Raw genomic sequence first — 25885 nt, forward strand, 5'->3', positions numbered from 1 at the left:
CAGGGATGACTGGGCCTGACATGATTACTGTTTACCTACCCCAGTGCTTAGTATAGTGCTTGGCACATGATAAACACTAAACAAATAAAACCAACACTATTATTATATAATTATTATCACTAATAATAACAATTATAGGGCCTGATGGCTATTGTAGTAATCCCAGTCCTTTATTTGGGTCTATCTCTGCATTTGCCCATGTCTGTTATGTCTTTGTCCCTTCCTCAGTCCCCCCTCTTTCTCTCGTGCTATCTTTTCAGCCAGTGGCGCAATGGATAAAGCGTCTGACTACGGATCAGAAGATTGCAGGTTCGACTCCTGCCTGGCTCGCAGATTTTTTTGAAAAGCAGCGTGGCGCAGTGGAAACAGCACGGGCTTTGGAGTCAGGGCTCATAAGTTTGAATCCCAGCTCTGCCACTTGTCAGCTGTGTGACTGTGGGCAAGTCACTTAACTTCTCTGTGCCTCAGTTCCCTCATCTGTAAAACGGGGATTAAGACTGTGAGCCCCATGTGGGACAACATGATTCCCGTGTTTACCCCAGCGCTTAGAACAGTGCTCTGCACATAGTCAGCGCTTAACAAATACCAACATTATTATTTTCAGCACTTTTCCCTTCCTCTCTCCCTCAACCTACCATTTTTTTCCCCTTTCTGTAATTCTCTAGATTTTTCATTCCTGTCTTGTGTTCTTTATGTCCCTCTACATTTCTAATTCTCCTGATTTTCACCCATCCTCCTGGAGATCGTGTCCCTGACTGACACATTTTAAGCTCTCCCAAATCACTTTACTTAGGCTTGTGAGATCAACGGAAAGGAGGAGTATGTTGTCCTTCAGGACATTTCAGGATCCAGCCCCTTCTTCTCCATCCAAACGGACACCACACTGGTCCAGACACTTGCCCTCTGCCAGCTTGACTTCTTCATCAGCCTCCTCACTGGCCGGAAACCGCATTTTTGTAATCTTTTCCAGTAGATGCTATTGAGCCTCAGAGGCTACACGATGCTAATGTTATCTAGTGCTAAGTTAATCAATCAATGGTATTTATTGAGCACTAACTGGGTGCAGACTGCTGTGCTAAGCGCTTGGGAGAGTATAATGTAACAGAGTTAGCAGGCACAAACCCAGCGCACAAGGAGTTTACAGTCTAGAGAACTGTGATTTCAGTTTCCAGATCTCCCTCCACAGTCTACACTTCACTCTGCTGACTGGATCACTTCTGTGTAACAATCTGCAGATGTTTACCCCTTCCTCGAAAACTCCAATGGTTGCCCATTTGGCTCCCCATCTGGCTCCCCATATAGCAGAAATCCCATGGCTTTAGGGTGCTCTATCAACTCTCTTCCTCCTCCCTATCTACCCTGTTCTCCGATTACACTCCAGGGCCACCTCCTTTCCTTTCTCTGAACCTTATCCCCTCACTGGGTCTCTCTCTCACATCCCCCTTCGCCCACCTCTTGCTCACACCCTTCTCTTTGCCCGAACTCCCTCTTAAAACCCACCAGATCACAGCTCTCCTGATCTTCAAACCCTTTGAAATCCGATCTCCTCCAAGAAGACTTCTCCAATTAACTTCCCTTTCCCTCGGGTTATATCCCCCAAGTACCGTTTCAGCATTTCTGCACCAACTCGAATTTGTGTATAGTACTCAATACCACTCATGGCACTTGGGTACACACTGAATTACATATCTTACTATTCAGGCACTAACTCATATACACATAAATTTCTTTCTATATAGAAGTGACTTTAATGTCTGTTTCCCATCCCTCCTCTCCCTACACACCCACACACACATACCCCCCCAACACACACGACACTGTAAGGTCCCTGAGGGCAGATGGTGGGATCAGTGCTCTTCTCAGAGTAGGTACTCTTGATTGAATGGACAAGAAGAGACATGCCAGGAGCAGTGAATACAGTCCCCTACGTCAAACTGTGGAATATGAAAGCTCCATAATTTCTTCTCAACAGAAGGTGAGACAGAAAGAGGATACACTGCCGCTCCTTACGAAGGCACCAAGGGAAGAGAGAAGCAGCGTGGCTCAGTGGAAAGAGCCCGGGGTTTGGAGTCAGAGGTCGTGAGTTCAAATCCCGCTCTGCCACTTGTCAGCTGTGTGACTGTGGGCAAGTCACTTAACTTCTCTGTCCCTCAGTTACCTCATCTGTAAAATGGGGATGAAGACTGTGAGCCTCACGTGGGACAACCTGATTACCCTGTATATACCCCAGCGCTTAGAACAGTGCTCTGCACATGGTAAGCGCTTAACAAATACCAACATTAAATACTGCTACAGTGGAAATCTCCTACTCTTCAATCACCTATGGATAGATCAACGAAGTTTGGAGATGAAAAGTTAAAGGTTGCCTGTTGTGACCCAAGAAGAACTGCAAAAACCAATTGATCGATCGATACTATTAAGTGCTTACTCTTAGTCCAGAGCATTGCACTAAGAACTTGGGAGAGTACAACAGAATACGTGTAAATACGATCCTTGTCCTCAGGCATTTACAATCTAGGTGCATCGTGGAGAGCATCCAGTTGGAAATGAAAGAGCTGGCTGATGTTCTAAGGGGGAGGGGTCCAACCATTCTATTCCCTCCCTTCCTCAGGTTTCTTGCCGTTCCCCTTGCTGTCCCCTAATATAAATTCCTTCCCTGTCCTAGCCCAGCACACAGAGTCAAATCTGAAAGTGCAAGATTGGGAAATGAAGAGGGGAGGGATGGACAGAAAGAGAGAAGCAACTGAATGTTTAAGTGCTCCATATTTTTGCATACCCCTGAAAAATGCCCTTTTAGAACAAGCACTTATATCGTGTCCTTTTTACTGTGTTTGAATATCTACTTAACCAAAACATTATTTGTCCTTAGTCACAAAAAGCCTTTTTATCCAGCATGTGGACTAATATTTGATGATTTACCTCACCATTAGTTACAACATTTAAAGGTTCTACTTTTTTTAATGGTATTTGTTAAGCACTTACTATGTGCCAAGCACTGTTCTAAGCACTGAGCATCAATATAATAGACAATTTTCTATTTTTCCTAATAATTTTATCTTGAAATGCCTTACTCAAGAGCACCTAAAATATGTGGCTTTAGAGATGACTCTCTAAATTCACACTGCAATGCACGGTGCCACTCTAAATCAGGGAAATTTGAGCATTCAAACACTAACAAAAGCTACACACCAAAAGTGGATTGCCTGTCTGCTATCCATCGCAGAGACCAATCTGCTTTCTTCTTGACAAAGGGCATTGTTTCAATTGCGTTGAATAAGAATTCTCTGTAAAACAAAAAGATTTTTGTAACAAATTTCTCAGATCTTGTCATTTCTTCAGCTAACAGAATTTGTTCTACTCTACTAAACATTAGTGGTTATTGAATGTCCTCTACTAAAAAAAAAAAAATCCCTGTAATGCAAAGATTTTTATTGTAAAATTTTTCACCTTCCCTGAAATCTTCTGAATCACCCAAAATGTGTTTTGCTCAACTGAAGAGTGAATACTGACCTACCTGCAGTTTGGGAAGTGTGCCCTCAGATGTGTGCTAATTTAATTCATTCAATAGTATTTATTGAGTGCTTACTATGTACAGAGCACTGTACTAAGCGCTTGGAATGTACAATTCGGCAACAGATAGAGACAATCCCTGCCGAATGACAGGGTCACACATGTCTCCAAACATTAAAAACAATAAAAACTTCAAGTTATTGATTAAGCAGGTGATTCAGAGATGGCCAAAGATTAGGCCTGCATTAGAGTAGCACCTGTGGATGTTGGTTAGGGATTGTCTCTATTGTCGAATTGTACTTTCCAAGCACTTAGTACAGTGCTCTGCACACAGTAAGCGCTCAATAAATATGACTAAATGAATTATCCACTTCCTCAGACAAATCACAAAGCCTATCTTGTACAAGTTTTAAAAAGCTACTTTACTGAGCACCCCAATACTAAGCTACCATGACTGAATGGCAGGGAATTTTTCATTTTCCTTCAAGGACAATAAGCTCTTGAGAAGCAGTGTGGCTTAGTAGAAAGAGTATGGGTTGAGTGTCAGAGGTCATGGGTTCTAATCCCGACCACCACTTGTCAGCTGTGGGACTTCGGGCAAGTCACTTAATTTCTCTGGGCCCTCAGTTACTTCATCTGTAAAATGGGGATTCAGATTGTGAGCCCCACATGGGACAACCTTATAACCTTGTATCTACCTCAGCGCTTAGAACAGTGCTTGGCATATAGTATGCACTTAAATACCATAATTACTATTATTATTATTATTATTAAAAGAGGAATAACCTTTAAAACATAAATTCAACTGACAGGCATGGAAAAGGCCTGGATTTTTCATGTCACCTTTCCCCCATCCCCATCTCTTTCTTCTCCCTCCCAGTACCCCCCATCCTCTACCTCCCCCAGCCCCCCATTTTCCTCTTTACCAGTCTCTCCAAAGAGCAACCTGCCCTGCCCTACCCAGCCATTTCTCTTGGACCCAATCTCCCCTCCCCATCCCGACCTTATTCCTACCCTTATCGATGCTATTGATGCCTATCCACTTGCTTTGTTTTGTTGTCTGTCTCCCCTCTTCTAGACTGTGAGCCCGCTGGGTACGGATTGTCTTTATTTGCTGCCAAACTGCACTTTCCAAATGCTTAGTACAGTGCTCTACACACAGTAAGCACTCAATAAATTGAATGAATGAATAAATGATTATGGAACTTGTTAAGCACTTACTATGTACCAAGCACTGTTCTAAGTGCTCGGGTAGATACAAGCATATAAGGTTGGACACAGTCCCTGTCCCATGTGGGACTCACACTCTCTACCCCCGTTTTACAGATGAAGTAGTTGAGGCCGCAAGGAGTTAAGTAAGCACTCAATAAATACGAATGAATGAATGAATGAATGAATGAATGAATGAATGAATGAATGAATGCCCTATGGCTTCTATCCAATCTTGTTCTGCTATCCAAAGCCCCAGGACTGCCCCCTATTCGCTTCCCCGCATCTGCTGCTACTTTCAAATTCAAAATATAAGAGAAGACAAGAATCCAGCCTATAAGAAATAAGTGAATAAGAATGGAGGTTGGTGACAATTCTGTAGACGATACCTTTTCTTGGGATCTTTGATATAAGTATCTATTAGCAAACTGTACATTTCCGAGTGAACATTCTCGATAAGAATCTGAAAGCCATAAAAGCAGCGAGCTTCTGGAACTTGCACCTCCTGACTAAAGCGTTCCACCTATGGGAAACAAGTAGATACAATGAGCTAATAAGAACCTGCACTTTAAAACCATTTTTAATAAACTGTCTGCCTTACTCATACATATAAAAATTTCAAACATTAAGGTCATGAAGATCAGATTTTACTCTGGGCAGGAATCGCATCTACCAGCTATACTGCACTGTACTCTCTCCCAAGCGTTAAAGTATAATGCTCTGCACATGGTCAACACTCCATAATCGGAGTGAATACTTACTAATAGTCAGAGTAAGTACTCAATAATCAATAAGCACTCATTGATTAGCTCATTGTTTATGAATCAATAGTATTTAATCAATTGAGTAAAGCTACCATACAGTACCATACCACACCCTTCTAGACTGTCAGCTCGTTATGGGTAGAGAATGTGTCCGCTAATTCTGCTATATTGTACGCTCCCAAGCGATTACTACAGTGCTCTGCACATAGTAAACACACAATAAATACCACTGATTGATTGATTCCATAATAACTACCTTTATTAGATACCACATGATGCCAAAAGAAACACACCCAGTTCAGCCAAAAGTTGTGTATTCGCTACATGGTTTGGCAAGAATATTGTTAGAAAACTAGAAATGTTCAACTGACAACATGAACCTGTTTGGAGGCAGGATGCTTTTTGTGCTTACTGGAAACCACAAGTTCTAAAGCATGAGTTTTCCTTTTACCATTGGGTTTTGGGAGAACACATATCCCACATTTTAGGAGAAATGAGTGTAAAAAATAAAGTGAATTTCTTACCAAATTTTCATTTACAATTCCATCGCTCGCTGCAAAAAATGCCAAGATATGAGAGATAAAATATTTCTCCTCTGATTTCAGCTTGTTCCAGTGAGGAAGATCCTTTGATAAGTCAACCTAAAATAAAAAATATGTTGGAAATTTTGACTCAAATAGTGACAATTATTTTTAGTGGAGAGTTTGAAAGACATGATTAAATTTGATGCCCTACATAAAATGTACAATGGACTTGATGAGCCAAAAAATGAATAAAGTGTCTTTGATTAAATGAGAAAGCAAATGGTGGAAGGCCAAGAGTGCCCTTAGAAAAATTAAGGTTGGTAGAGTTTACAAATCACTGCAAATATTGTCCAAAACCACAACAATACTTGGTGCTTATGATTTAAAATAAGGATACATGGTTTGTAACAGCAAAATGAATCAAATCAATATTTTTTTTCCCTGGATAGATGTATTTCTCCTTAATATTTGTACCCTTCTTTATACTTTTTACTCACTGGTTTTGTCTCTGGAAATTTATCAAGTTTTGGATTACAAATTATCCCTCCCAAGATTTACTTTTCATTTATCAGGCTTCAAAAATTCCTCAAGCAACTTCGTAGAAACTTGTAGGTTTCAATTGAAGAAAACGCTTTTTCACACATAGGTTTACTAGAGAGCATAGGTAATAGTTTATCACAGATAATTCTGCATACAGAAAATACCAAGTTCAAATTTTGGATAAACTTTTTTACAGGAAGTCCTTGACTTCAGACATTATGAGTAAGAACTAGTGGCATTTAAACATTTCTAAATTTACACTGCTTCAGCTTTTCAACATAGTGGTTTTGAGAAGCAGCTTGACTCAGTGGATAGAACACGGGCCCGGGAGTCAGAAGGACCAGGGTTCTAATCCCGGCTCTGCCACGTCTGCTGTGTGACCTTGGGAATGTCACTTAACTCCTCGGGGTCTCAACTACCTCATCTGTAAAATGGGGATGAAAAGTGTGAGCCCCACATGGAACAGGGACTGTGTCCAACCTTATTTGCTTGTATCTACCCCAGCACTTGGAACATAGTAAGAGCTTAACAAGTTCCATAATCATTCATTCATTCATTCGTATTTATTGAGCACTTACTGTGTGTAGAGCAATGTACTAAGTGCTCGGAAAGTACAATTCAGCATCAAATAGAGACAATCCCTACCCAACAACGGGCTCACAGTCTAGAAGTGGGGAGAGAGACAACAATGCAAAACAATACAAGTAAATAGGCAACAATAACATCAACACAAATAAATAGAATTATAGATATATACACATCATTAGTAAAATAAAGTAAGTACACATATACAAAAGTGTTGGGGGGGGGGTAGAGCAGAGGGAGGGAGTCGGGGCGATGGGGAGGGGAGAAGGGGCAGAGGAAAAGGGGGGCTCAGTCTGGGAAGGCCTCCTGGATTATTATTTCACAATGCTAGCTCCCTTATGAAACTAGCTCTGGGGTACGAGCAATAGAGGCCACAGAAGAATGGGGGAACAATATTAAGAGCCACAGGGTACTGGGGGAAGGAGAGAGAAAGTTTAAAGAGGATCGGGGGGCGTTGGGAAGAGGAGGGGTTACCTGCTTGCCAGACGGAATCGCTTAGGAAAGGTTGACACATCCATTTTATTTATGAAGTTAAACTCGGCCACCCTATCATGTAACTTTTCTGATAAAAATAAATACTTTAATATGATTATATTCCTCATCTATAATTGAATACACAGTTTTGGGTAAAAACTGTGATGCCCAGTCTTGACTCAGAAACCAACCCCCATTTATAACACTATTCCTATAAGAACAATGATTTCAAATTACATCATTAAAAAGAAAGAGATGACTTAAGATGCAGCTTTTGGTAATTCATTCATTCAGTCAGTCAGTCATTCATTCAGTCATTCATTCAATCGTATTTATTGAGAGCTTACTGTGTGCAGATCACTGTACTGAGTGCTTAAGAAAGTACGATACAGCAGTAAAGAGAGACGATCCCTGCCCACAATGAGGTCACTGTCGGGGGGGCGAGGGGGGAGACAGACGTCAATACAAATAGTCATCAATGAAAATAAATAAAATTAGAGATATATACATAAGGGCTGTGGGGCAGGGATTGGGGGAAGAGCAAAGGGAACAAGTCAGGGTAACTCAGAAGGGAGTGGGAGATGAGGAAAAGTGGGGCTTAGTCTGGGAAGATCTCTTGGAGGAGATTTGCCTTCAGTAATAATAATGATGGCATTTATTAAGTGCTTACTATGTACCAAGCACTGTAAAGTGTGTAGGGGGGCGGGGGGGAATTGTCTGGCGGATTTGAGGAGGGAGGGTGTTCCAGGCCAAAGGTAGGACATGGGCCAGGGGTCGGCGGCGAGAGAGGTGAGATCGAGGCACTGTAAGAAGGTTAGCACCAGAGGAGTGAAGTGTGCAGGCTGGAATGTAGAAGGGGAGAAGAGAGGTGAAGTAGGAGGGGGTGAGGTGATGGAGAACTTTAAAGCCAAAAGTGAGGAGTTTTTGTTTGATACAGAGGTGAAAAGGCAATCACTGAAGATTTTTGAGTGGGGGGTGGGGGGATGACATGTCCTGTAAATTTCTGTCGAAATGTGTTTCAGGTGACAGAGTGATGTATGGACTGAAGTGGGGAGAGGTAGGAGGTTGGGAGTCAGTAAGGAGGCTGATGCAATAATCTAGGCAGGATAGGATGAGTGATTGTATTAATGTGGTAGCAGTTTGGATGGAGAGGAAAGGGTGGATTTTAGCAATATTATAGTAGGATGGTAATTTTAGGACTCTTCGAGAGATCCATTATGGATAATCCCAAAGAAAATGCAGATAGGCTAGAAAAAACATCCCTAACCATTCAAATGGATATCAGGAGACATAATAATAATAATAATAATGGTGCTTGTAAAGAGCTTACTATGTGCCATGCACTGTTCTAAGCACTGGAGTAGATACAAGTTAATCAGGTTGAACACAGTTCCTATCCCCCATGGGGCTCCCAGTCTTAATCCTCATTTCACAGATGAGGTAACTGAGGCCCAGAGGAGTTAAGTGCCTTGCCCAAGGTCACAAAGCAGACATGTGGAGAGCTGGGATTAGAACCTAAGACTTCTAACTTCCAAGCCCATGCTCTATCCACTAAACCACAATGCTTCATAGCATACCCTAGTGGAAAAAGCAAGGGCCTGGCTGTCCGAGTATCTGAGATCTAATCCCAGCTCTGTCACTTGCCTGCTGTGTGACCCTGGGCAAATCTATGTCTGTTTCCTCTCCTGTAAAATAGGGGGTAAAAACCTGTTCTCCCTCTTAAACTGTGAGTTCCTTGTAGGACAAGGACTGTGCCCAGTTTATATCATGTATCTACCCCTGTGGTTAGTACAGTTCTTGGCAAATAACAAGCACTCTGAGTATCCTTTGGTGCCATGGTCAGGGACAGAATAGTAGACTGATGGGACGATTGGTCTGATCGACTATCTCCCCCTCCCCCTAAAATGGGACAATTGATCTCGTCGACTATCTCCCTGCAAAATGACCTAATTTCAAGAAATCTAAAAGAAGGTGTCCTTTTTAAATGTGGATTATGATAGCACAAAACTGGAAATGTGAAATATACTTTCTCTCCTAACTCGTCATTAGCTTAAAAGCAGTCCTGTCTGCCTGCTCTGGCTCACAGAATGAACCCGGACTGGGATACGACCCTAACCAAAGATCAAACAACATAGGTTTGGGGTTGTTGGTGGTTTTTTTTCAAACCACAAGATGGTTTGGTAAAGACAGGTGCAAGTAATAATGATAATAATGTTGGTATTTGTTAAGTGCTTACTGTGTGCAGAGTACTGTTCTAAGCACCGGGGTAGATACAGGTTAATCAGGTTGTCCCACGTGAGACTCACAGTCTTAAGCCCCATTTTACAGATGAGGGAACTGAGGCACAGAGAAATTAAGTGACTTGCCCACAATCACACAGCTGACAAGTGGCAGAGCAGGGATTCGAACCCATGACCTCTAACTCCCAAGCCCGTGCTCTTTCCACTGAGCCAAAATATTTGGTTCCACACTTACAAATAAACTTTTTCTTTCTCTGAAAGGCCGCTACAGTCAATCAATCAATCAGTGGTAGGTACTGAGCACTTACTGTGTGCATAGCACTGTACTAAGCGCTTGAGAGAGTACAATAAAAAAGAATTAGCAGACATGTTCCCTGCCCATATTGAGCTTACAGTCTAAAGACAAACTCACAGTCTAGAGACAATTTGTTAAAGATAATAATAATAATAGCATATGGTATTTGTTTAGCGGTTACTCTGAGCCAGGCACAATATTAAATTCTGGGATAGATTCAAACTTATCGGGTGTTGCATAAATGATTAGTGAAGAGGAGCTAAAAATTCAGCACACGAATAATTAAATAAATAAAATAAATATTGGTATTTGTTAAGCGCTTACTATGTGCCAAGCACTGTTCTAAGCGCTGGGGTAGATACAAGGTGATCAGGTGGTCCCACGTGGGGCTCACAGTCCTCATTCCCATTTTACAGATGAGGGAACTGTGGCACAGAGAAGTGAAATGACTTGCCCAAGGTCACACAGCTGACAAGTGGCTGAGCTGGGATTCGAACCCATGACCTCTGACTCCCAAGCCCACGCTCTTTCCACTGAGCCACGCTGCTTAGACATGGGTAGCTCACTGTTCAAAGACTGCCTAAGAAAATGGTGACTGAATATGCTTAATTTCTGAAGCCTGTTGGGTGGCTTTGAGGGAGAGAGGGAAGGAGGGAAGGATCCTCAATTCAGTTCCAAGTGGAGTAATGCAATCTAAATAAAAAGTCAGTCTCTTCTATCTCTTCAAGATTTCAGAAGGAGCCAAGGAATTCATTATAAGTCTTACATTTGTTTGTTGTGTGACCCTGGGCAAGTTACTTCTGGGCAAGTTAGAGAAGCAGCGTGGCTCAGTGGAAAGAGCATGGGCTTTGGAGTCAGAGGTCATGAGTTCGAATCTCAGCTCTGCCACTTGTCAGGTGTGACTGTGGGCGAGTCACTTAACTTCTCTGGGCCTCAGTTACCTCATCTGTAAAATGGGGATTAAGACTGTGAGCTCCATGTGGGACAGCCTGATTTCCCCGTGTCTCCCCCAGCGCTTAGAACAGTGCTCTGCACATAGTAAGCGCTTAACAAATACCAACATTATTATTATTATTACTTCTCTATGCCTCTGTTACCTCATCTGTAAAATGGGGATTAAGACTGTAAATTCCATGTGGGACAGGGGCTGCATCCAACCCAATCATCTTGTATCTACCACAGCATTTAATACAGTACCTGGCCATTGGTATGTGCTTAACGAATACCCATCAAAAAAGAAAGTGTGCCCTCTTTGTAATTTATTTTAATGTCTGTCTCCCTCTTCAGACTGTAAGCTCCTTGTGGGCAGGGAATGCCTACCAACTTTGTTGTACTGTACTCTTCCCAAGTGCTTAGTAGAATGCTTTGCACACACTAAGTACTCAGTAAATTCCATTGATTGACTGACTGAAATAAAATACAACTTTTATGGGTATTAAAGGTTTTAAACTAATTTCTATTCCCCGTATCTTTTTAAAAAAATTTGAGTTGATGATAATGATAATTTTGGTATTTGTTAAGAGCTTATTATGTGCTAAGCACTCTACTAGGCTGAGGGGTAGATACAAAATAATCAGATCGGATACAGTCCCTGACCCATTTGAGAGTCACAATCTACGTAGATGGGAGAACAGGTATTTAATTCCCATTTTACAGGCACAGAAACTGAAGCATAGAGAAGTGACTTGTCCAAGGTCACACAACAGAAGAGTGCCAGAGCCAGAATTAGAACAAGGTCCTCTGACTCCCAGGATCAGACTCTTTCCATTAGGCCTTGCTGCTTCTGAAAACATGATTTAAAAATAATTATCTTTTTCTTGACATCCATGCTGCTGCAAAATTTACAAGTCCATCCTAATTTTACTACAGTTCACATTCGTTGATTCTGTACATTTATTTTGGAATGAGATAGTCTGGAAGGTTTGGTCACTTAAACTGTATCCAAATTTTGATTTTTTTTTCCTGGAGGATTTCCCTTCTCTTTGCACAGGAAAGAGACTGGAGTTTCCTTGGGTAACTGGCTCCTGTGGTCAGTTTTTGCTTTTCGCTGTGTGTCAACATTACTCTCATTCCATTTACAGCCACCTACAAACCAAGGTTTGAAAAGGTTTCAGGAAGGATGTTGGCAGTTCTAGCTCCCAAAAGGGTAAGTTTAAACCTAACAATGCACCGTTTACCAAGTGATAGTTGGACGATCAAACATTTGCATAGCATCTGTAGAATTCAAAATACCAAAAAGGGATCTAATTGCTGAAAAATAACTTGACATATAGATATTCATATACGAACTACCTCTTACCTGAACCAATAAACACCCCGATAATATTTTAAATCCCTCAAATCTTCATTCAGTCATATTTACTGAGTGCTTACTGTATGTAGAGCACTGTACGATGCACCTGGGAGTGTACAACAATATACATTCTCTGCCCACAAAAAGCCTACAGTCTATAATCAATCCCCCTACTATGCAAAAGTCCCCAAAAGCCAGATACTATATTAACTCCAACCCCCAAACACCTGCTTCATTACTAAACTCCTTGAGGTTGCCAGTAATTCAACTGAACAAATGCCTGAAGGGGAAATTAGGGGTAAAAGCACATAATTTGGGAGAATATTAGCTAAAACAAAAATGCAGGACTGAAGTAGCGTTAAAAGGTCTTTCCCCTAGTGTGGGAAAGACACTTCTGGGCTGATGGCTAGGAAGGATTTACCTTTGGGGGGTCCTTACAGTGCCCCCTCAAACCCCCTCCCCGCCCCCGCAGTCTGCTTTCTTTCAGCCACTTCCCTTTCTGGGCAGGAGGTTACAGGCTGCTGCACTGTTGCTCGCCTCACCATTCAGGTGCACAGAAGCAGCTGTCCCGGAAGAGCCGGCCTCATAGGCTTTACATTTTCAGCTCAGCAACAGTGAGTGTCCGGTCGGAGCTATGGTCCTGAGGGCAGGTCCCCTTTCTGATCTGCCCACTGCCAACATGCCCGGCCTCCACCTCCCCAGCCCCAACTGTTGCCAGGGCCTCTCAGTCCCCCCGGGGTCTGGGGCTGAGTTGGCAGCTCCTCTCCCCTCGGTCAGCGTGGCTCTGGAGCTCAGCAGAGGCAACTGGGGAATCTTCTTGCCTCTAGTGATTGTGGTAATGACGATCGTGGCACTGGTTAAGCGCCTACTGTGAGCCAAGCACTGTTCTAAGAGCTGGGGTAGATACAAGTTAATCAGGTTGGACACAGCCCCTGTCCCATATAGGGCTCACAGTCTCAATCCCCTTTTTACAGATCCCCATTTCTCTGAGGCACAGAGAAATGAAGTGACTTGCCCAAGGTCACACGGCAGACGTGTGGGGAAGGCAGAATTAGAACCCAGGTCCTTCTGACTCCCAGGTCGGGGCTCTATCCACCAGGCCACTAGTGGGCCGCCCAGAGGTCCAGACAAGGGACTCCCTGCTTCCCACTGGCTGGCCGGGGCCCTTTTGTACTGAGTTCTGGGCTCAGACTGGAGTTTCGGGGACTAGTGGCCCTATGAGGGGTTGTCTTCCTTCCAGCCAGCGGCGTGACTGTGCCCACATTGGAAGCCATAGCAGGGCATCTATCCCTGAAAGCTATGCCCCTAAACGTAAGCTCGTTGTGGGCAGGGAATGTCACTGTTTATTATTGTACTTTACTTTTCCCAAGCGCTTGAGCTCAATAATTGCTCTATAAGTACAAGTGAATGAATAACATTCCACCTTAAGACCACTGGCTTTAGAGCACTCAATCTGTTTTCTCCTTCCTTCTCATCCACTCTCTTCTCCCATTATACTCCAGCTCACACTCTTCATTCCTCTCAAGCTAACCTACTCACTGTGATTTCATCTCACCCCTCCCATTGCTGTCCCCCAGCTCAAGCCCTTCCAACAAACCCCAGCTCTCACCATCTTTAATAGACCTGCTAAAATCACATCTCCTCCAGAGGGCTTCCCCGATTATTCTCTCATTTTCCCACCTTAATCCTCCAACTGCCAATTCAGCCCTTCTGCCCTAAGCATTTCAGTACTTATGTAGTGCCAAAATGCTTGGATGTGCCACTCATCTACAGTCTATTACTTCTTCCTACCTATAATTTAAATTAACCGTCTCCACACAATTGTAAGCTCGAAGCCTTCCCCAAGCCCTTATTTTCCCTACCCCCTCTTTCTTCTGGATCCCGCTTCTACTTGGATTTGTTCCCTTTAAGCCCTCAGCCCTACAGCAGTTACATATACATCTGTAATTTATTTTAATGTTTATCTTCCCCTCTAGAATGCAAGGTCCTTGTGGGCAAGGAACATGTCTACTAACTCTGTTATATTAATATTCTCCCCAGTGCCTAGGACAGTGCTCAGCACACAGTAAATAATAAATACAATTGATTGATCAGAGGGCAGGGATCATCTATCTCTGATCCCGCATCCTATTGTACTCTTTCAAGTGTTCAGTACAGTGTACTGCACACAGTAGGAACTCAATGAATGTTATTGATTGAAATTTGTATCTATGCTCAAAATGAAAAGCTGGCACCTCGGTCCATATGTCTTAGAAAAAACTCTCTGAAAAATGGGTAATGACAGGAGCTGAAGAGGGTCTTAGGGCAGGGAATTCATTCCCCTATTTCCTCGGGGAGTGGAGGGGATCAGAAAGCTTGAAATCATAAGGAAAAATCAGGAAAGCTGTCTTGGGCTGTTGGAGGAAGAGATAATAATAATGATAATGATAATAATGGTACTTGTTAAGTGGTCACTATGTGCCAAGCACTGTTCTAAGCACTGGAATAGATACAAGTTAATCAGGTTGGACAGAGTCCCTGTCCCACCTCTTTTACAGATATGCTCACTGTGGCCCAGAGAAGTGAAGTGACTCACCCAAGATCACACAGCAGACACAAGGAGGAGCTGGGATTGGAACTCAGGTCCTTCTAACTCCGTAGTCTAGCCACTAAGCCATGCTGCTTCTCTTGGTACTGGGAGGGGATGGAGAAAGGGAAAACAGTTTCCTAATCCCAGGCTCTGCCCATACTGGATAGTACAAGTGGACCTAGCAGAGAGGGATTTCCCCATTCCACAGGCACTACTGGCACCTGTCACTTCCCCCTTCATTCATTCATTTATATATTGAGTACTCACTGTGCGCAGAGCACTGTACTAAAAGCTTGGGAAAGTACAATACAACAATAAACAGTGACATTCCCTGCCCACGATGAGTTCACAGTCAAGAGTAGGGGAGACAGACATCACCACAAAGAAATAAAGTGACAGATATGTACAAAAGTGCTTTGGGGCTAGGAGGGGACAAGGGCAAAGGGAGCAAGTCAGGGTGATGCAGAAGGGAGTGGGAGATGAGGAAACGTGCTACTAGTTATCTTGGGCTCGTTGAAGCTACCCGGCCTGGGAAACACCCACTGTGGACTGTGAGAGAGACCCGTGTGGGTCAAGTTAATAATAATAATAATAATAATGTTGGTATTTGTTAAGTCATTACTATGTGCAGAGCTCTGTTCTAAGCGCTGGGGTAGATACAGGGTAATCAGGTTGTCCCACATGAGGCTCACAGTTAATCCCCATTTTACAGATGAGGTACCTGAGGCACAGAGAAGTTAAGTGACTTGCCCACAGTCACACAGTTGACAAGTGGCAGAGCCGGGAGTCGAACTCATGACCTCTGACTCCGAAGCCCAGGCTCTTTCCACTGAGCCACGCTGGGGACTGGTTCCATTCTTCCTCATCTTGGCACTTCTGGCCTGAAATGAAGAAGGGGCATCAACCCAACTAAGTACAGGTTGGTAGTGCCAGCCCACAGCAGGCTTGTACCCTGGCCGATGCGGGGCTCTGATCTGAAAAAGACTGGTTGCAAAGGACTTACAGCAGGGGAAAGAATTTGAGAAAGACAATAGCCATCTGGGGGCTGAAAGAAAAGGATCCAGAGACCCCTTGTAAAAGCAGTGGACTTTAGGGACCCTAAGCCTAGGGTGATAACTGGCTCTCACCGTATGCGGAATTTATATGAGTGACAAAACAAGCAGTAGCTGTTACCTCTTCGGCTGTCCAGAAAGATGCCTGTGCTTGTTTATACATTTTCCAGATTTCAGGGTACTGGATTGGGAAAATGACAAATCGCCGAGAACTCTTTCTGAGGAGAGGTTCTTCGCATGGCTGCAGTCCATTTTCGGTAGGCTCTGAAGAGAAATCCTTTAAAGAATAAAGTCCAAATGCACACTTTAATGAATATTTGCACAGTATTCCCTGTGAAAACACTTCACGTTTTCTTCTTTTATCTTCTAACGCTTCAAAGTTAACCTGTTCATCATTTCTGAACTGTTCCCAAACTCTTCCTTATAGTGACCTGGAAATTAGTCACTTGTCAAAAGAGCAGCAGGTTATTTCTGAGCCTTCCATAGCATATGGGAAATTAAAGAAATGAATGGCCACGCTTCCAGCTTCGATAGTGAAATTTTCAGGAAGGATGGGTGGCCCAAGAGCCAGGTCCTGAGGGGCTGGAGAAGAGGAAGGCAATGGCAGTCGGGATGGGGGCGAGATAGCAAGAGAACTAGGAAGAGCGACCAAGGGAAGAGCACGGCCAACAGCAGGTGGAAGTTTAGAGGAGGAGGAGGACGAGGAGGTAGTTGGACGGTTATAAATGTTGTCTGGCCCAGGATGAACTGAACCAGAAGTGACCTTGGTCGAAATGGAAGGTCGGCTTAGAATTTACAGAGCAAAATTCTGTAAAGGCCAGTAACAACTCCGAATACTAATCTTAGAATGCTACAAACCAAGGAAAATGAAGATAATTAATGCCATTATCAACAGGTAAGGTTTTTTTCAGTGCCGCAAATTTCTTCCTGGCAAGAAGCCTCTTGTCAAAGCTTGAACCTGAAAATAAACTGGAAGTTCCTGGAGGCAGAGGATGACCAGCTCTTGGAGGAATCTCTGGGAGAGGAAGAAAACAGAAGAAGCAGCGTGGTCTGTTGAATAGAGCACAGGCCTGGGTTTCAGAAGGACCTGGGTTCTAATCCCAGCTTCACCACTTGTCTGCCGTATAATCTTGGGCAAGTGACTTCACTTCTCTGTGCCTCATTCCTCTCAACTGTAAAGTGGGAATTTAGACTGTGAGCCCCAAGTGGGATATTTAAACTGTGAGCCCGTCATTGGGCAGGGATTGTCTCTGAGAAGCAGCGTGGCTCAGTGGAAAGAGCACGGGCTTTGGAGTCAGAGGTCATGGGTTCGAATCCCGGCTGTGCCACTTGGCAGCTGTGTGACTGTGGGCAAGTCACTTCACTTCTCTGTGCCTCACTTACCTCATCTGTAAAATGGGGATTAAGACTGTGAGCCCCACATGGGACAACCTGATTCCCCTGTGTCTACTCCAGTGCTTAGAACAGTGCTCTGCACATAGTAAGTGCTTAAAAAATACCAACGTTATCTGTTGCCGAATTGTACATTCCAAGTGCTTAGTACAGTGCTCTGCACATAGTAAGTGCTCAATAAATACTACTGAATGAGTGAATGATTTAATAATAATTATTATTATTATGGTATTTGTTAAGCACTTACTGTGTGCCAGGCACTGTATTATTTGCTAAGCTGTATTACTATTATTATTATTATTAAGCAGTATTTGTTAAGCCAGGCACTGTACTAAACCCTGGAGTAGACACAAGTAAATCAGGTGGGGGACAGTCCCTGTCCCATGTAGGGCTCACAATCTCAAACCACGTTTTACAGATGAGGTCACTGAGGCCCAGAGAAGAAAAGTGACTTGCCCAAGATCACACAGCAAGACAAGTGGCGGAGCCAGGATTAAAACCCATGACCGTCTGACTCCCAGGCCCATGCTCTATCCACTATGCCATGCCTGCTGTCCAATCTGATTTGCTTCTATCTACCCAGGTGCTTAGTACAGTGCTTGACACACAGAAAGTGCTCGAGAAACACCGTTAAAAAAAGAGGCATTTTGCCATTCTGACAGCCCATGGACGGAAAAGTTTGAGAACCCTGACCTAAGCCTCTTTGAAATGGGCTTTTATATCCCTAGAGAATCCACTATGGATTACATAGGAGATTCCTCTTGAGCTACCCCCAGGCATCTGAGTTTACCGTGTTATATTTTTCCTTAAGCTGGTGGTGAAGCAAAGAAGTCAACACTTGGGCATAAAAACCAGTATGCCACCAGACCGTATTACAAGGGCAGCAGTACACTGTCCTTATTTACTAAACTGTAAGCGCGTTGTGGGCCGGGAGTACTGTGATATTGTTATATTGTATTTTTCCAAGCCCTCAGTACACCGGTCTACACACAGTAAAGCACCCAATAAATACGACTGATTAAAGTCAGGCAGAAAAACAGAAAGCTCCTTAAAAGGAGACAGTGTTAAATATGTGCGCTATACAAACAGAAGTTAATTCCTTCACCCATATTGGGGCAATTTCTGATCACAGGTAAAAGGCCAAGGAGAGGATAAATTAAATCAAAGCATTTGTAAATGTAAATAAACACGACTGGGGTAAACGCATCTTGGCTTACTGACCGAGTTCGGTCAACTCACTAAAAGCAACCTTAACAAATATTTTTTCATTGTGTTAGAAAAGTCTAATAGTTCATCCCCAAAAGGAGATATGTTAGATACTTCAATTTTTGCCTAATTCGGTGGTGACTCAGAAGCATCTACAAAATGTTCAATAAGGAAACCCCATGAGATATTTACCCCAAAAAAACTATATTCCACTAGAAACCAAATGGGTTGGTCTCAGAATGAGATCTGAGTGCCAAACTAAACTCAGACAAAAACCTTCCTGGGCTAAAATGTTCTCTGAAAATTAGCACGGTGATAATACCTGCCTTCTTTTCCTTACGGGGCTTGATTGATTAATTCACTCATTCCACTGTATTTATTGAGAGCTTACTGTGTGCAGAGCACTGTACTAAGTGCTTGGGAAGTACAATTCAGCAACAAATAGAGACAATCCCTGCTCACAACGTGTTCACAGTCTAGAAGGGGGGTGACAGGTGGGACAGGGACTGCGTCCAACCTGATTTGCTTGTATCCACCTCGGTGCTTAGGACAGTGCCTGGCACCTAATAACTGCTTAACAAATACTATAAAATTATTATTCTGAGGACCACTGAAAATACCTGCCGCCTTCCTTTCCTCCCAGGGATTGAGACTGTGAGCCCCATGCGGGACGGGGACTGGGTCCAACCCGATCTGCTTGTATCCACTCCAGCTCCTAGTATAGTGCCTGCCATCTAGTAAGCGCTTAACACATCCCACGATGATGATGATTATTATTATGAGGACCAGTGAAATAACTGGACAAATAAGCAGGCAATAATTAATTCAATCACATTTATTGAGCGCTCACTATGTGTGCAGAGCACTGTACTAAGTGCTTGGGAAGAACAATTCAGCATAAAATAGAGATAATCCCTGTCCACAGCAGGCTTCACTGTCTACAAGTGGGTGGAAACAGATGGGACAGGGACTGCACTACGCGCTTGGAAAGTCCAGTAGAGAGCACCGTCCTAAGCGCTCAGAGAGTCCAATACAGAGCACTGTACTATGCGCTCGGAAAGTCCAATACAGAGCAGTCTACTAAGTGCTCGGAAAGTCCAGTACAGAGCAGTGTACTAAGCGCTCAGAAAGTCCAATACAGAGCAGTCTACTAAGTGCTCAGAAAGTCCGATTCCGAGCAGTCTACTAAGCGTTCGGAAAGTCCAAAACAGAGCACTGTACTAAGCGCTCGGAAAGTCCAATAGAGAGCACCGCATTAAACGCTCGGAAAACGCTCTAAAATTTCAGAAATCATTAAAATTCTAATTGATGAGGATGACGATGGCGTTTGTTAAGCGCTCACTATGTGCCGAGCACCGTTCTAAGCGCTGGGGCCGACAGAAGGTAATGAGGCTGTTCCACGCGGGGGCTCCCAATCTCCCATCCCCATTTTCCAGCGGAGGTCACTGAGGCCCAGAGAAGTTCAGTGACTGGCCCAGGGTCACCCAGCGGACGAGGGATTCGAACCCACGCCCTCCGACTCCCCAGCCCGGGCTCTTGCCGCTCATCACAGTGACAACGGTATTTGGAGAAGCAGTGTAGCTCGGTGGAAAGAACACGGGCTTGGGAGTCAGAGGTCATGGGTTTGAATCCTGGCTCTGCCACTTGTCAGCTATGTGACTGTGGGCAAGTCATTTCACCTCTCTGTGCCTCAGTTCCCTCATCTGTAAAATGGGGATTTAGACTGTGAGCCTCACGTGGGACAACCTGATTATCCTGTATCTACCCCAGCACTTAGAACAGTGCTCCGCACATAGTAAGCGCTTAATGAATACCAACATTATTTCTCCCCCGATTAGACTGTAAGCCCATCAAAGGGCAGGGTCCGTCTCTATCTGTTGCCGATTTGTCCATTCCAAGCGCTTAGTACAGTGCTCTGCACATAGTAAGCGCTCAATAAATACTATTGAATGAATGAATGAATTTGTTAAGTGCTCACTATGGGCCAGGCACTGCGCTAAGCGCTGGGCTGACCCCGCTGCTTTTCTGATTGAGGACCTCATTGAATTTAAAACCTAATCCCCGCCCACCCCCGTGCAGCCTCCCGCCCTCCTCTTTCCCTCTTCTCCCCTCCCCTCAGCACTGTGCTCACTGTATATATTATTTATTACCCTATTTATTTTGCTAATGAGGTGTATATCTCCTTCATTCTATTCTGGGAAGCAGCGGGGCTCAGCGAAAAGAGCACGGGCTTGGGGATTCATTCATTCATTCAATAGCATTTATTGAGCGCTTACTATGTGCCGAGCACTGTACTAAGCACTTGGAATGGACAAATCGGTACCAGATAGCGACAGTCCCTGCCCTGACGGGCTTACGGTCTAATCGGGGGAGACGGACAAGAACAATAGCAATAAATAGAATCGAGGGGAAGAACATCTCATTAAAACTATAGCAAATAAATAGAATCAGGGTGATGTACATCTCATTAACAAAATTAATAGGGTGATGAAGATAGATACAGTCGAGCGGATGAGTAGAAGCAGCGTGGCTCAGTGGAAAGAGCCCGGGCTTTGGAGTCAGAGGTCATGGGTTCGAATCCTGGCTCGGCCACTTGTCAGCTGTGTGACTTTGGACGAGTCACTTAACTTCTCGGTGCCTCAGTTACCTCATCTGGAAAATGGGGATGAAGACCGTGAGCCCCACGTGGGACAACCTGATTCCGTTGTGCCTACCCCAGCGCTCAGAACAGTGCTCGGCACATAGTAAGCGCTTAACGAATACCAACATTATTATTATTACAGTGCGGAGGGGAAGGGAGAGGGGGAGGAGCAGAGGGAAAGGGGGGAGAAGAGGGTTTAGCTGCGGAGAGGTGAAAGGGGGATAGAGGGAGCAGAGGGAAAAGGGGAGCTCAGTCTGGGATGAAGCCTGGGAACCTCCCGTGGGACCACCTGATGCCCCTGGATAATAATAATAATAATAATAATAATAATGTTGGTATTTGTTAAGCGCTTACTATGTGCCAAGCACTGTTCTAAGCACTGGGGTAGACACAGGGTCATCGGGTTGTCCCACCTGGGGCTCACAGTCTTCATCCCCATTTTACAGATGAGGGAACTGAGGCACCGAGAAGTGAAGTGACTTGCCCAAAGTCACCCAGCTGACAAGTGGCCGAGTCGGGATTCGAACCCATGACCTCTGACTCCAAAGCCCGGGTTCTTTCCACAGAGCCAAATTGCTTCTCCTGGATCTCCCCCAGCGCTTAGAACAGCGCTCTGCACCTAGTAAGCGCTTAACAAGTACCACCATTTTTCACTTCTGTGGGCCTCAGTCCCCTCCTCTGTCAAATGGGGATGAAGCCTGGGAGCCTCCCGTGGGACCACCTGATGCCCCTGGATCTCCCCCAGTGCTTAGAACAGTGCTCTGCACAGAGTAAGCGCTTAACAAATACCAAATTATTATTATTATTAAGTCACTTCACTTCTCTGGGCCTCAGTGACCTCATCTGGAAAATGGGGATTAACTGTGAGCCTCCCGTGGGACAACCTGATTCCCCTGGATCTCCCCCAGTGCTTAGAACAGTGCTCTGCACAGAGTAAGCGCTTAACAAATCCCAACATTATTATTATTTATCGTGATGATGTTGCCTTGTTTTTGTCCGTCCGTCTCCCCCGGTTAGACTGTGAGCCCGCCCTGGGCAGGGATGGTCTCTATCTGTTGCCCAATTGTGCAATAGGGGAAGCAGCGTGGCTCAGTGGCCAGAGGCCGGGCTTGAGAGTCCGAGGTCACGGGTTCGAATCCCGCCCCTGCCACTGGTCAGCTGTGTGACTGTGGTCAAGTCACTTCACTGGGCCTCAGTTCCCTCATCTGTAAAATGGGGGTGAAGACTGTGAGCCCCACGGAGGGGGGCAACCTGATGACCCTGTATCTCCCCCGGCGCTTAGTACAGTGCTCTGCACCTAGTAAGCGCTTAACAAATACCAACATTATTATTATTATTATTCCAAGCGCTCAGTCCAGTGCTCTGCACGTAGCAGGCGCTCAATAAATGCTACTGAACGAATAAATGAATGAATCTTAGCAACCGACAGCCCTGCCGGGGGCTTGGGTGGCTGCCCGCCAAAGCCCGGAAAGGAGAGAGAAGGGGCTGCAAAGGGAGGGGGCGGAGGCGGGAGGATTAGTATTTATTATTACTATTATATTGTATTATATTATTTTATATGATATATTATATTATTACATTATTATTACTTTTACTATTATTATTGATAATATTGTCATTACTATTATTGTTATATTATTCTCCTTGCTAATGATATTATCATTACTATTATTTTTGATAACAGTCATGATGATAAGAGAAGCAGCGTGGCTCAGTGGAAAAGAGCCCGGGCTTGGGAGTCCGAGGTCATGGGTTCGAATCCCGGCTCTGCCACTTGGCAGCTGGGGGACTGTGGGCAAGTCACTTCACTTCTCTGGGCCTCGATTCCTTCATCTGTACAATGGGGATGAAGACTGGGAGCCTCCCGTGGGACAACCTGATGACCCCGTATCTCCCCCAGCGCTCAGAACAGTGCTCTGCACAGAGTAAGCGCTTAGTAAATGTCAATATTATTATGACGGCATTTGCTAATCCCTGGCCCCTCCAGCCCCCGTCTGCTGCAGGGGCGTCTCTTACCTCCGGCCCCCCGCCATCGCCCATGGCGCGCCGCTGCCCGCTGCTGCCCACCGACGACGACACCGACCCCCGTCCTGCCAGCAACCCGAGGCCCCGCCCACTCCCCCCAATCCCATTGGTTCCCCCGAAGTCTCGCCCCGCCCCCATTGGCCCCATCGAAGCCCCGCCCACTCACCCCAGTCCCATTGGTCCCCCGAATCCCCGCCCACCTCCCCTCTCCACCCCGCCCACTGCCCCTGGCCCGTGGGTCCCGAGGCCCCGCCCACTCCCCCAAATCCCATTGGTTCCCCCTTAAGCCCCGCCCACTTCCCCCAGCGCCATTGGTCCCTGAATCCCCGCCCCCCTCCCCCGGATCGTGCGTCCCTCAATCCCGCCCACTGCCCCTGGCCCGTGGGTTCCGAGGCCCCGCCCACTCCCCCCAATCCCATTGGTCCCCCTAGAGGCCCCGCCCACTCGCCCCAGTCCCATTGGTCCTTAAATCCCCGCCCCCCCCACCCCGCCCACTGGCCGTGGGTCCCGAGGCCCCGCCCACCCACCCCAATCCCATTGGTCCCCTGAATCCCCGCCCACTGCCCGTGGTTGCCGAGGCCCCGCCCACCGCCCCTGTCACGTGGCCGCTCGGCCCGCGCCCACCAGTCCGGCCCCGTCGTGCCCGAGCCCCGCCCTCCTCCCCCGTCACGTGACTTCCCTGGCCCCGCCCCCCCGCGGCTCCCGTCCGCCAGCCAGTCTGGAGCCCCGCCCCCTCCGGCCACCCCTGCGGCGGCCCGATCCGATCCGATCTCGTCCGATCCGGCCCGACCCGATCCGATCTGGTCCGATCCGGCCCGATCCGGTCCTCCGGCCTAACGCGGGGCCTGTCAGGACCCTCGGCAATTCTTGCCACAGAGGGACCCATCGCTTCCCCCTACAGATCGCATAATAAAAGCAACAATAATAATAATAATAATAATAATGTTGGTATTTGTTAAGCTCCATGTACAGAGCATTGTTCTAAGCGCAGGGGAAGATCCAGGGTCACCAGCTTGTCCCCCGTGGGGCTCACAGTTTTTAATTCCCATTTTTATAGATGAGGGAACTGAGGCACAGAGAATATATCTATATCTATATAGATATGTATTTGTGGGGCTCACAGCTTTTAATTCCCATTTTTATAGATGAGGGAACTGAGGCACAGAGAATATATCTATATCTATATAGATATGTATTTGTGGGGCTCACACCTTTTAATTCCCATTTTTATAGATGAGGGAACTGAGGCACAGAGAATATATATATATATCTATATCTATATAGATATGTATTTGTGGGTTTCACAGCTTTTAATTCCCATTTTTATAGATGAGGGAACTGAGGCACAGAGAATATATATATATATCTAGATATGTATTTGTGGGGCTCACCGCTTTTAATTCCCATTTTTATAGATGAGGGAACTGAGGCACAGAGAATATATATATATCTATATAGATATGTATTTGTGGGGCTCACACCTTTCAATTCCCATTTTTATAGATGAGGGAACTGAGGCACAGAGAATATATATATCTATATCTATATAGATATGTATTTGTGGGGCTCACACCTTTTAATTCCCATTTTTATAGATGAGGGAACTAAGGCACAGAGAATATATATATATCTACATCTACATATATATATTTGTTAAGCTCTTACTATGTGCAGAGCACTGTTCTAAGCGCTGGAGGAGATTCAGGGTCACCAGATAGTCCCCCGTGGGGCTCACAATTTTTAATTCTCATTTTTATAGATGAGGGAACTGAGGCACAGAGAATATATATATATATATTGGTATTTGTTAAGCTCTTACTATGGGCAGAGCACTGTTCTAAGCGCTGGGCCAGATACAGGGTCACCAGATTGTCCCCCGTGGGGCTCACATTTTTTTAATCCCCGTTTTTACAGATGAGTGAACTGAGGCACAGAGAATGTGTATATATATATACATATATATATGTTGGCATTTGTTAAGCGCTTACTATGTGCAGAGCACTGTTCTAAGCGCTGGGGGAGATACAGGGTAATCAGGTTGTCCCACGTGGGGCTCACAGTCTTAATCCCCATTTTCCAGATGAGGGAACTGAGGCTCAGAGAAGTGAAGTGACTTGCCCACAGTCACACAGCTGACAAGTGGCAGAGCCGGGACTCAAACTCATGACCTCTGACTCCAAAGCCCAGGCTCTTTCCACTGAGCCGGGGAGATTTGATGTGAATTTTCAGAATCAGGCCCAACCCGAGACCAGGCCACCGACCATTTTCAGTGCGTTTATCGCAGTCCCCTCTGCCCGCCGACTGCCTAAAAGCAGAAATCTCCTCAGCTTCCAGGCCTGCTCCTGTTGGAGAGCCTTTCATTCATTCAGTCCTATTTATTGAGTGCTTACTATGTGCAGAGCACTCGACTAAGCTCTTGGAAAGTACGATTCAGCCGTGAAGAGAGACAATCCCTGCCCACCCTGGGTTTACACGGCACCCTAATTTCCCGAGGTCACTGGCTTGCTTTTGATGTACCCCATAAAGGAGAATGATAATGATAATGTTGGTATTTGTTAAGCGCTTA

At 45.1% G+C, this 25885-nt stretch overlaps 1 protein-coding gene across 2 annotated transcripts in view; it reads right to left on the reverse strand.

The window, feature by feature from the left end:
* The window catches only part of RRM2B (ribonucleotide reductase regulatory TP53 inducible subunit M2B), a 34197-nt gene extending 10810 nt beyond the window's left edge, over nt 1-23387 (reverse strand). The window contains exons 1-5 of one of the 2 annotated variants that reach the window (XM_029063748.1): nt 23311-23387; nt 16177-16332; nt 6008-6124; nt 5109-5242; nt 3190-3284 (exon numbers count right to left, since the gene is read on the reverse strand). In XM_029063748.1, coding sequence (XP_028919581.1) covers nt 3190-3284; nt 5109-5242; nt 6008-6124; nt 16177-16332; nt 23311-23334 — 526 coding nt within the window. In that variant the 5' untranslated portion in view covers nt 23335-23387. The remainder of the gene's footprint in view (nt 1-3189; nt 3285-5108; nt 5243-6007; nt 6125-16176; nt 16333-23310) is intronic. The other variant, XM_029063749.2, reaches the window with a different exon arrangement.
* Nucleotides 23388-25885: the final 2498 nt, after the last annotated feature.

This window comes from Ornithorhynchus anatinus, chromosome 4, assembly GCF_004115215.2.
Source record: "Ornithorhynchus anatinus isolate Pmale09 chromosome 4, mOrnAna1.pri.v4, whole genome shotgun sequence".
NCBI lineage: Eukaryota > Metazoa > Chordata > Mammalia > Monotremata > Ornithorhynchidae > Ornithorhynchus > Ornithorhynchus anatinus.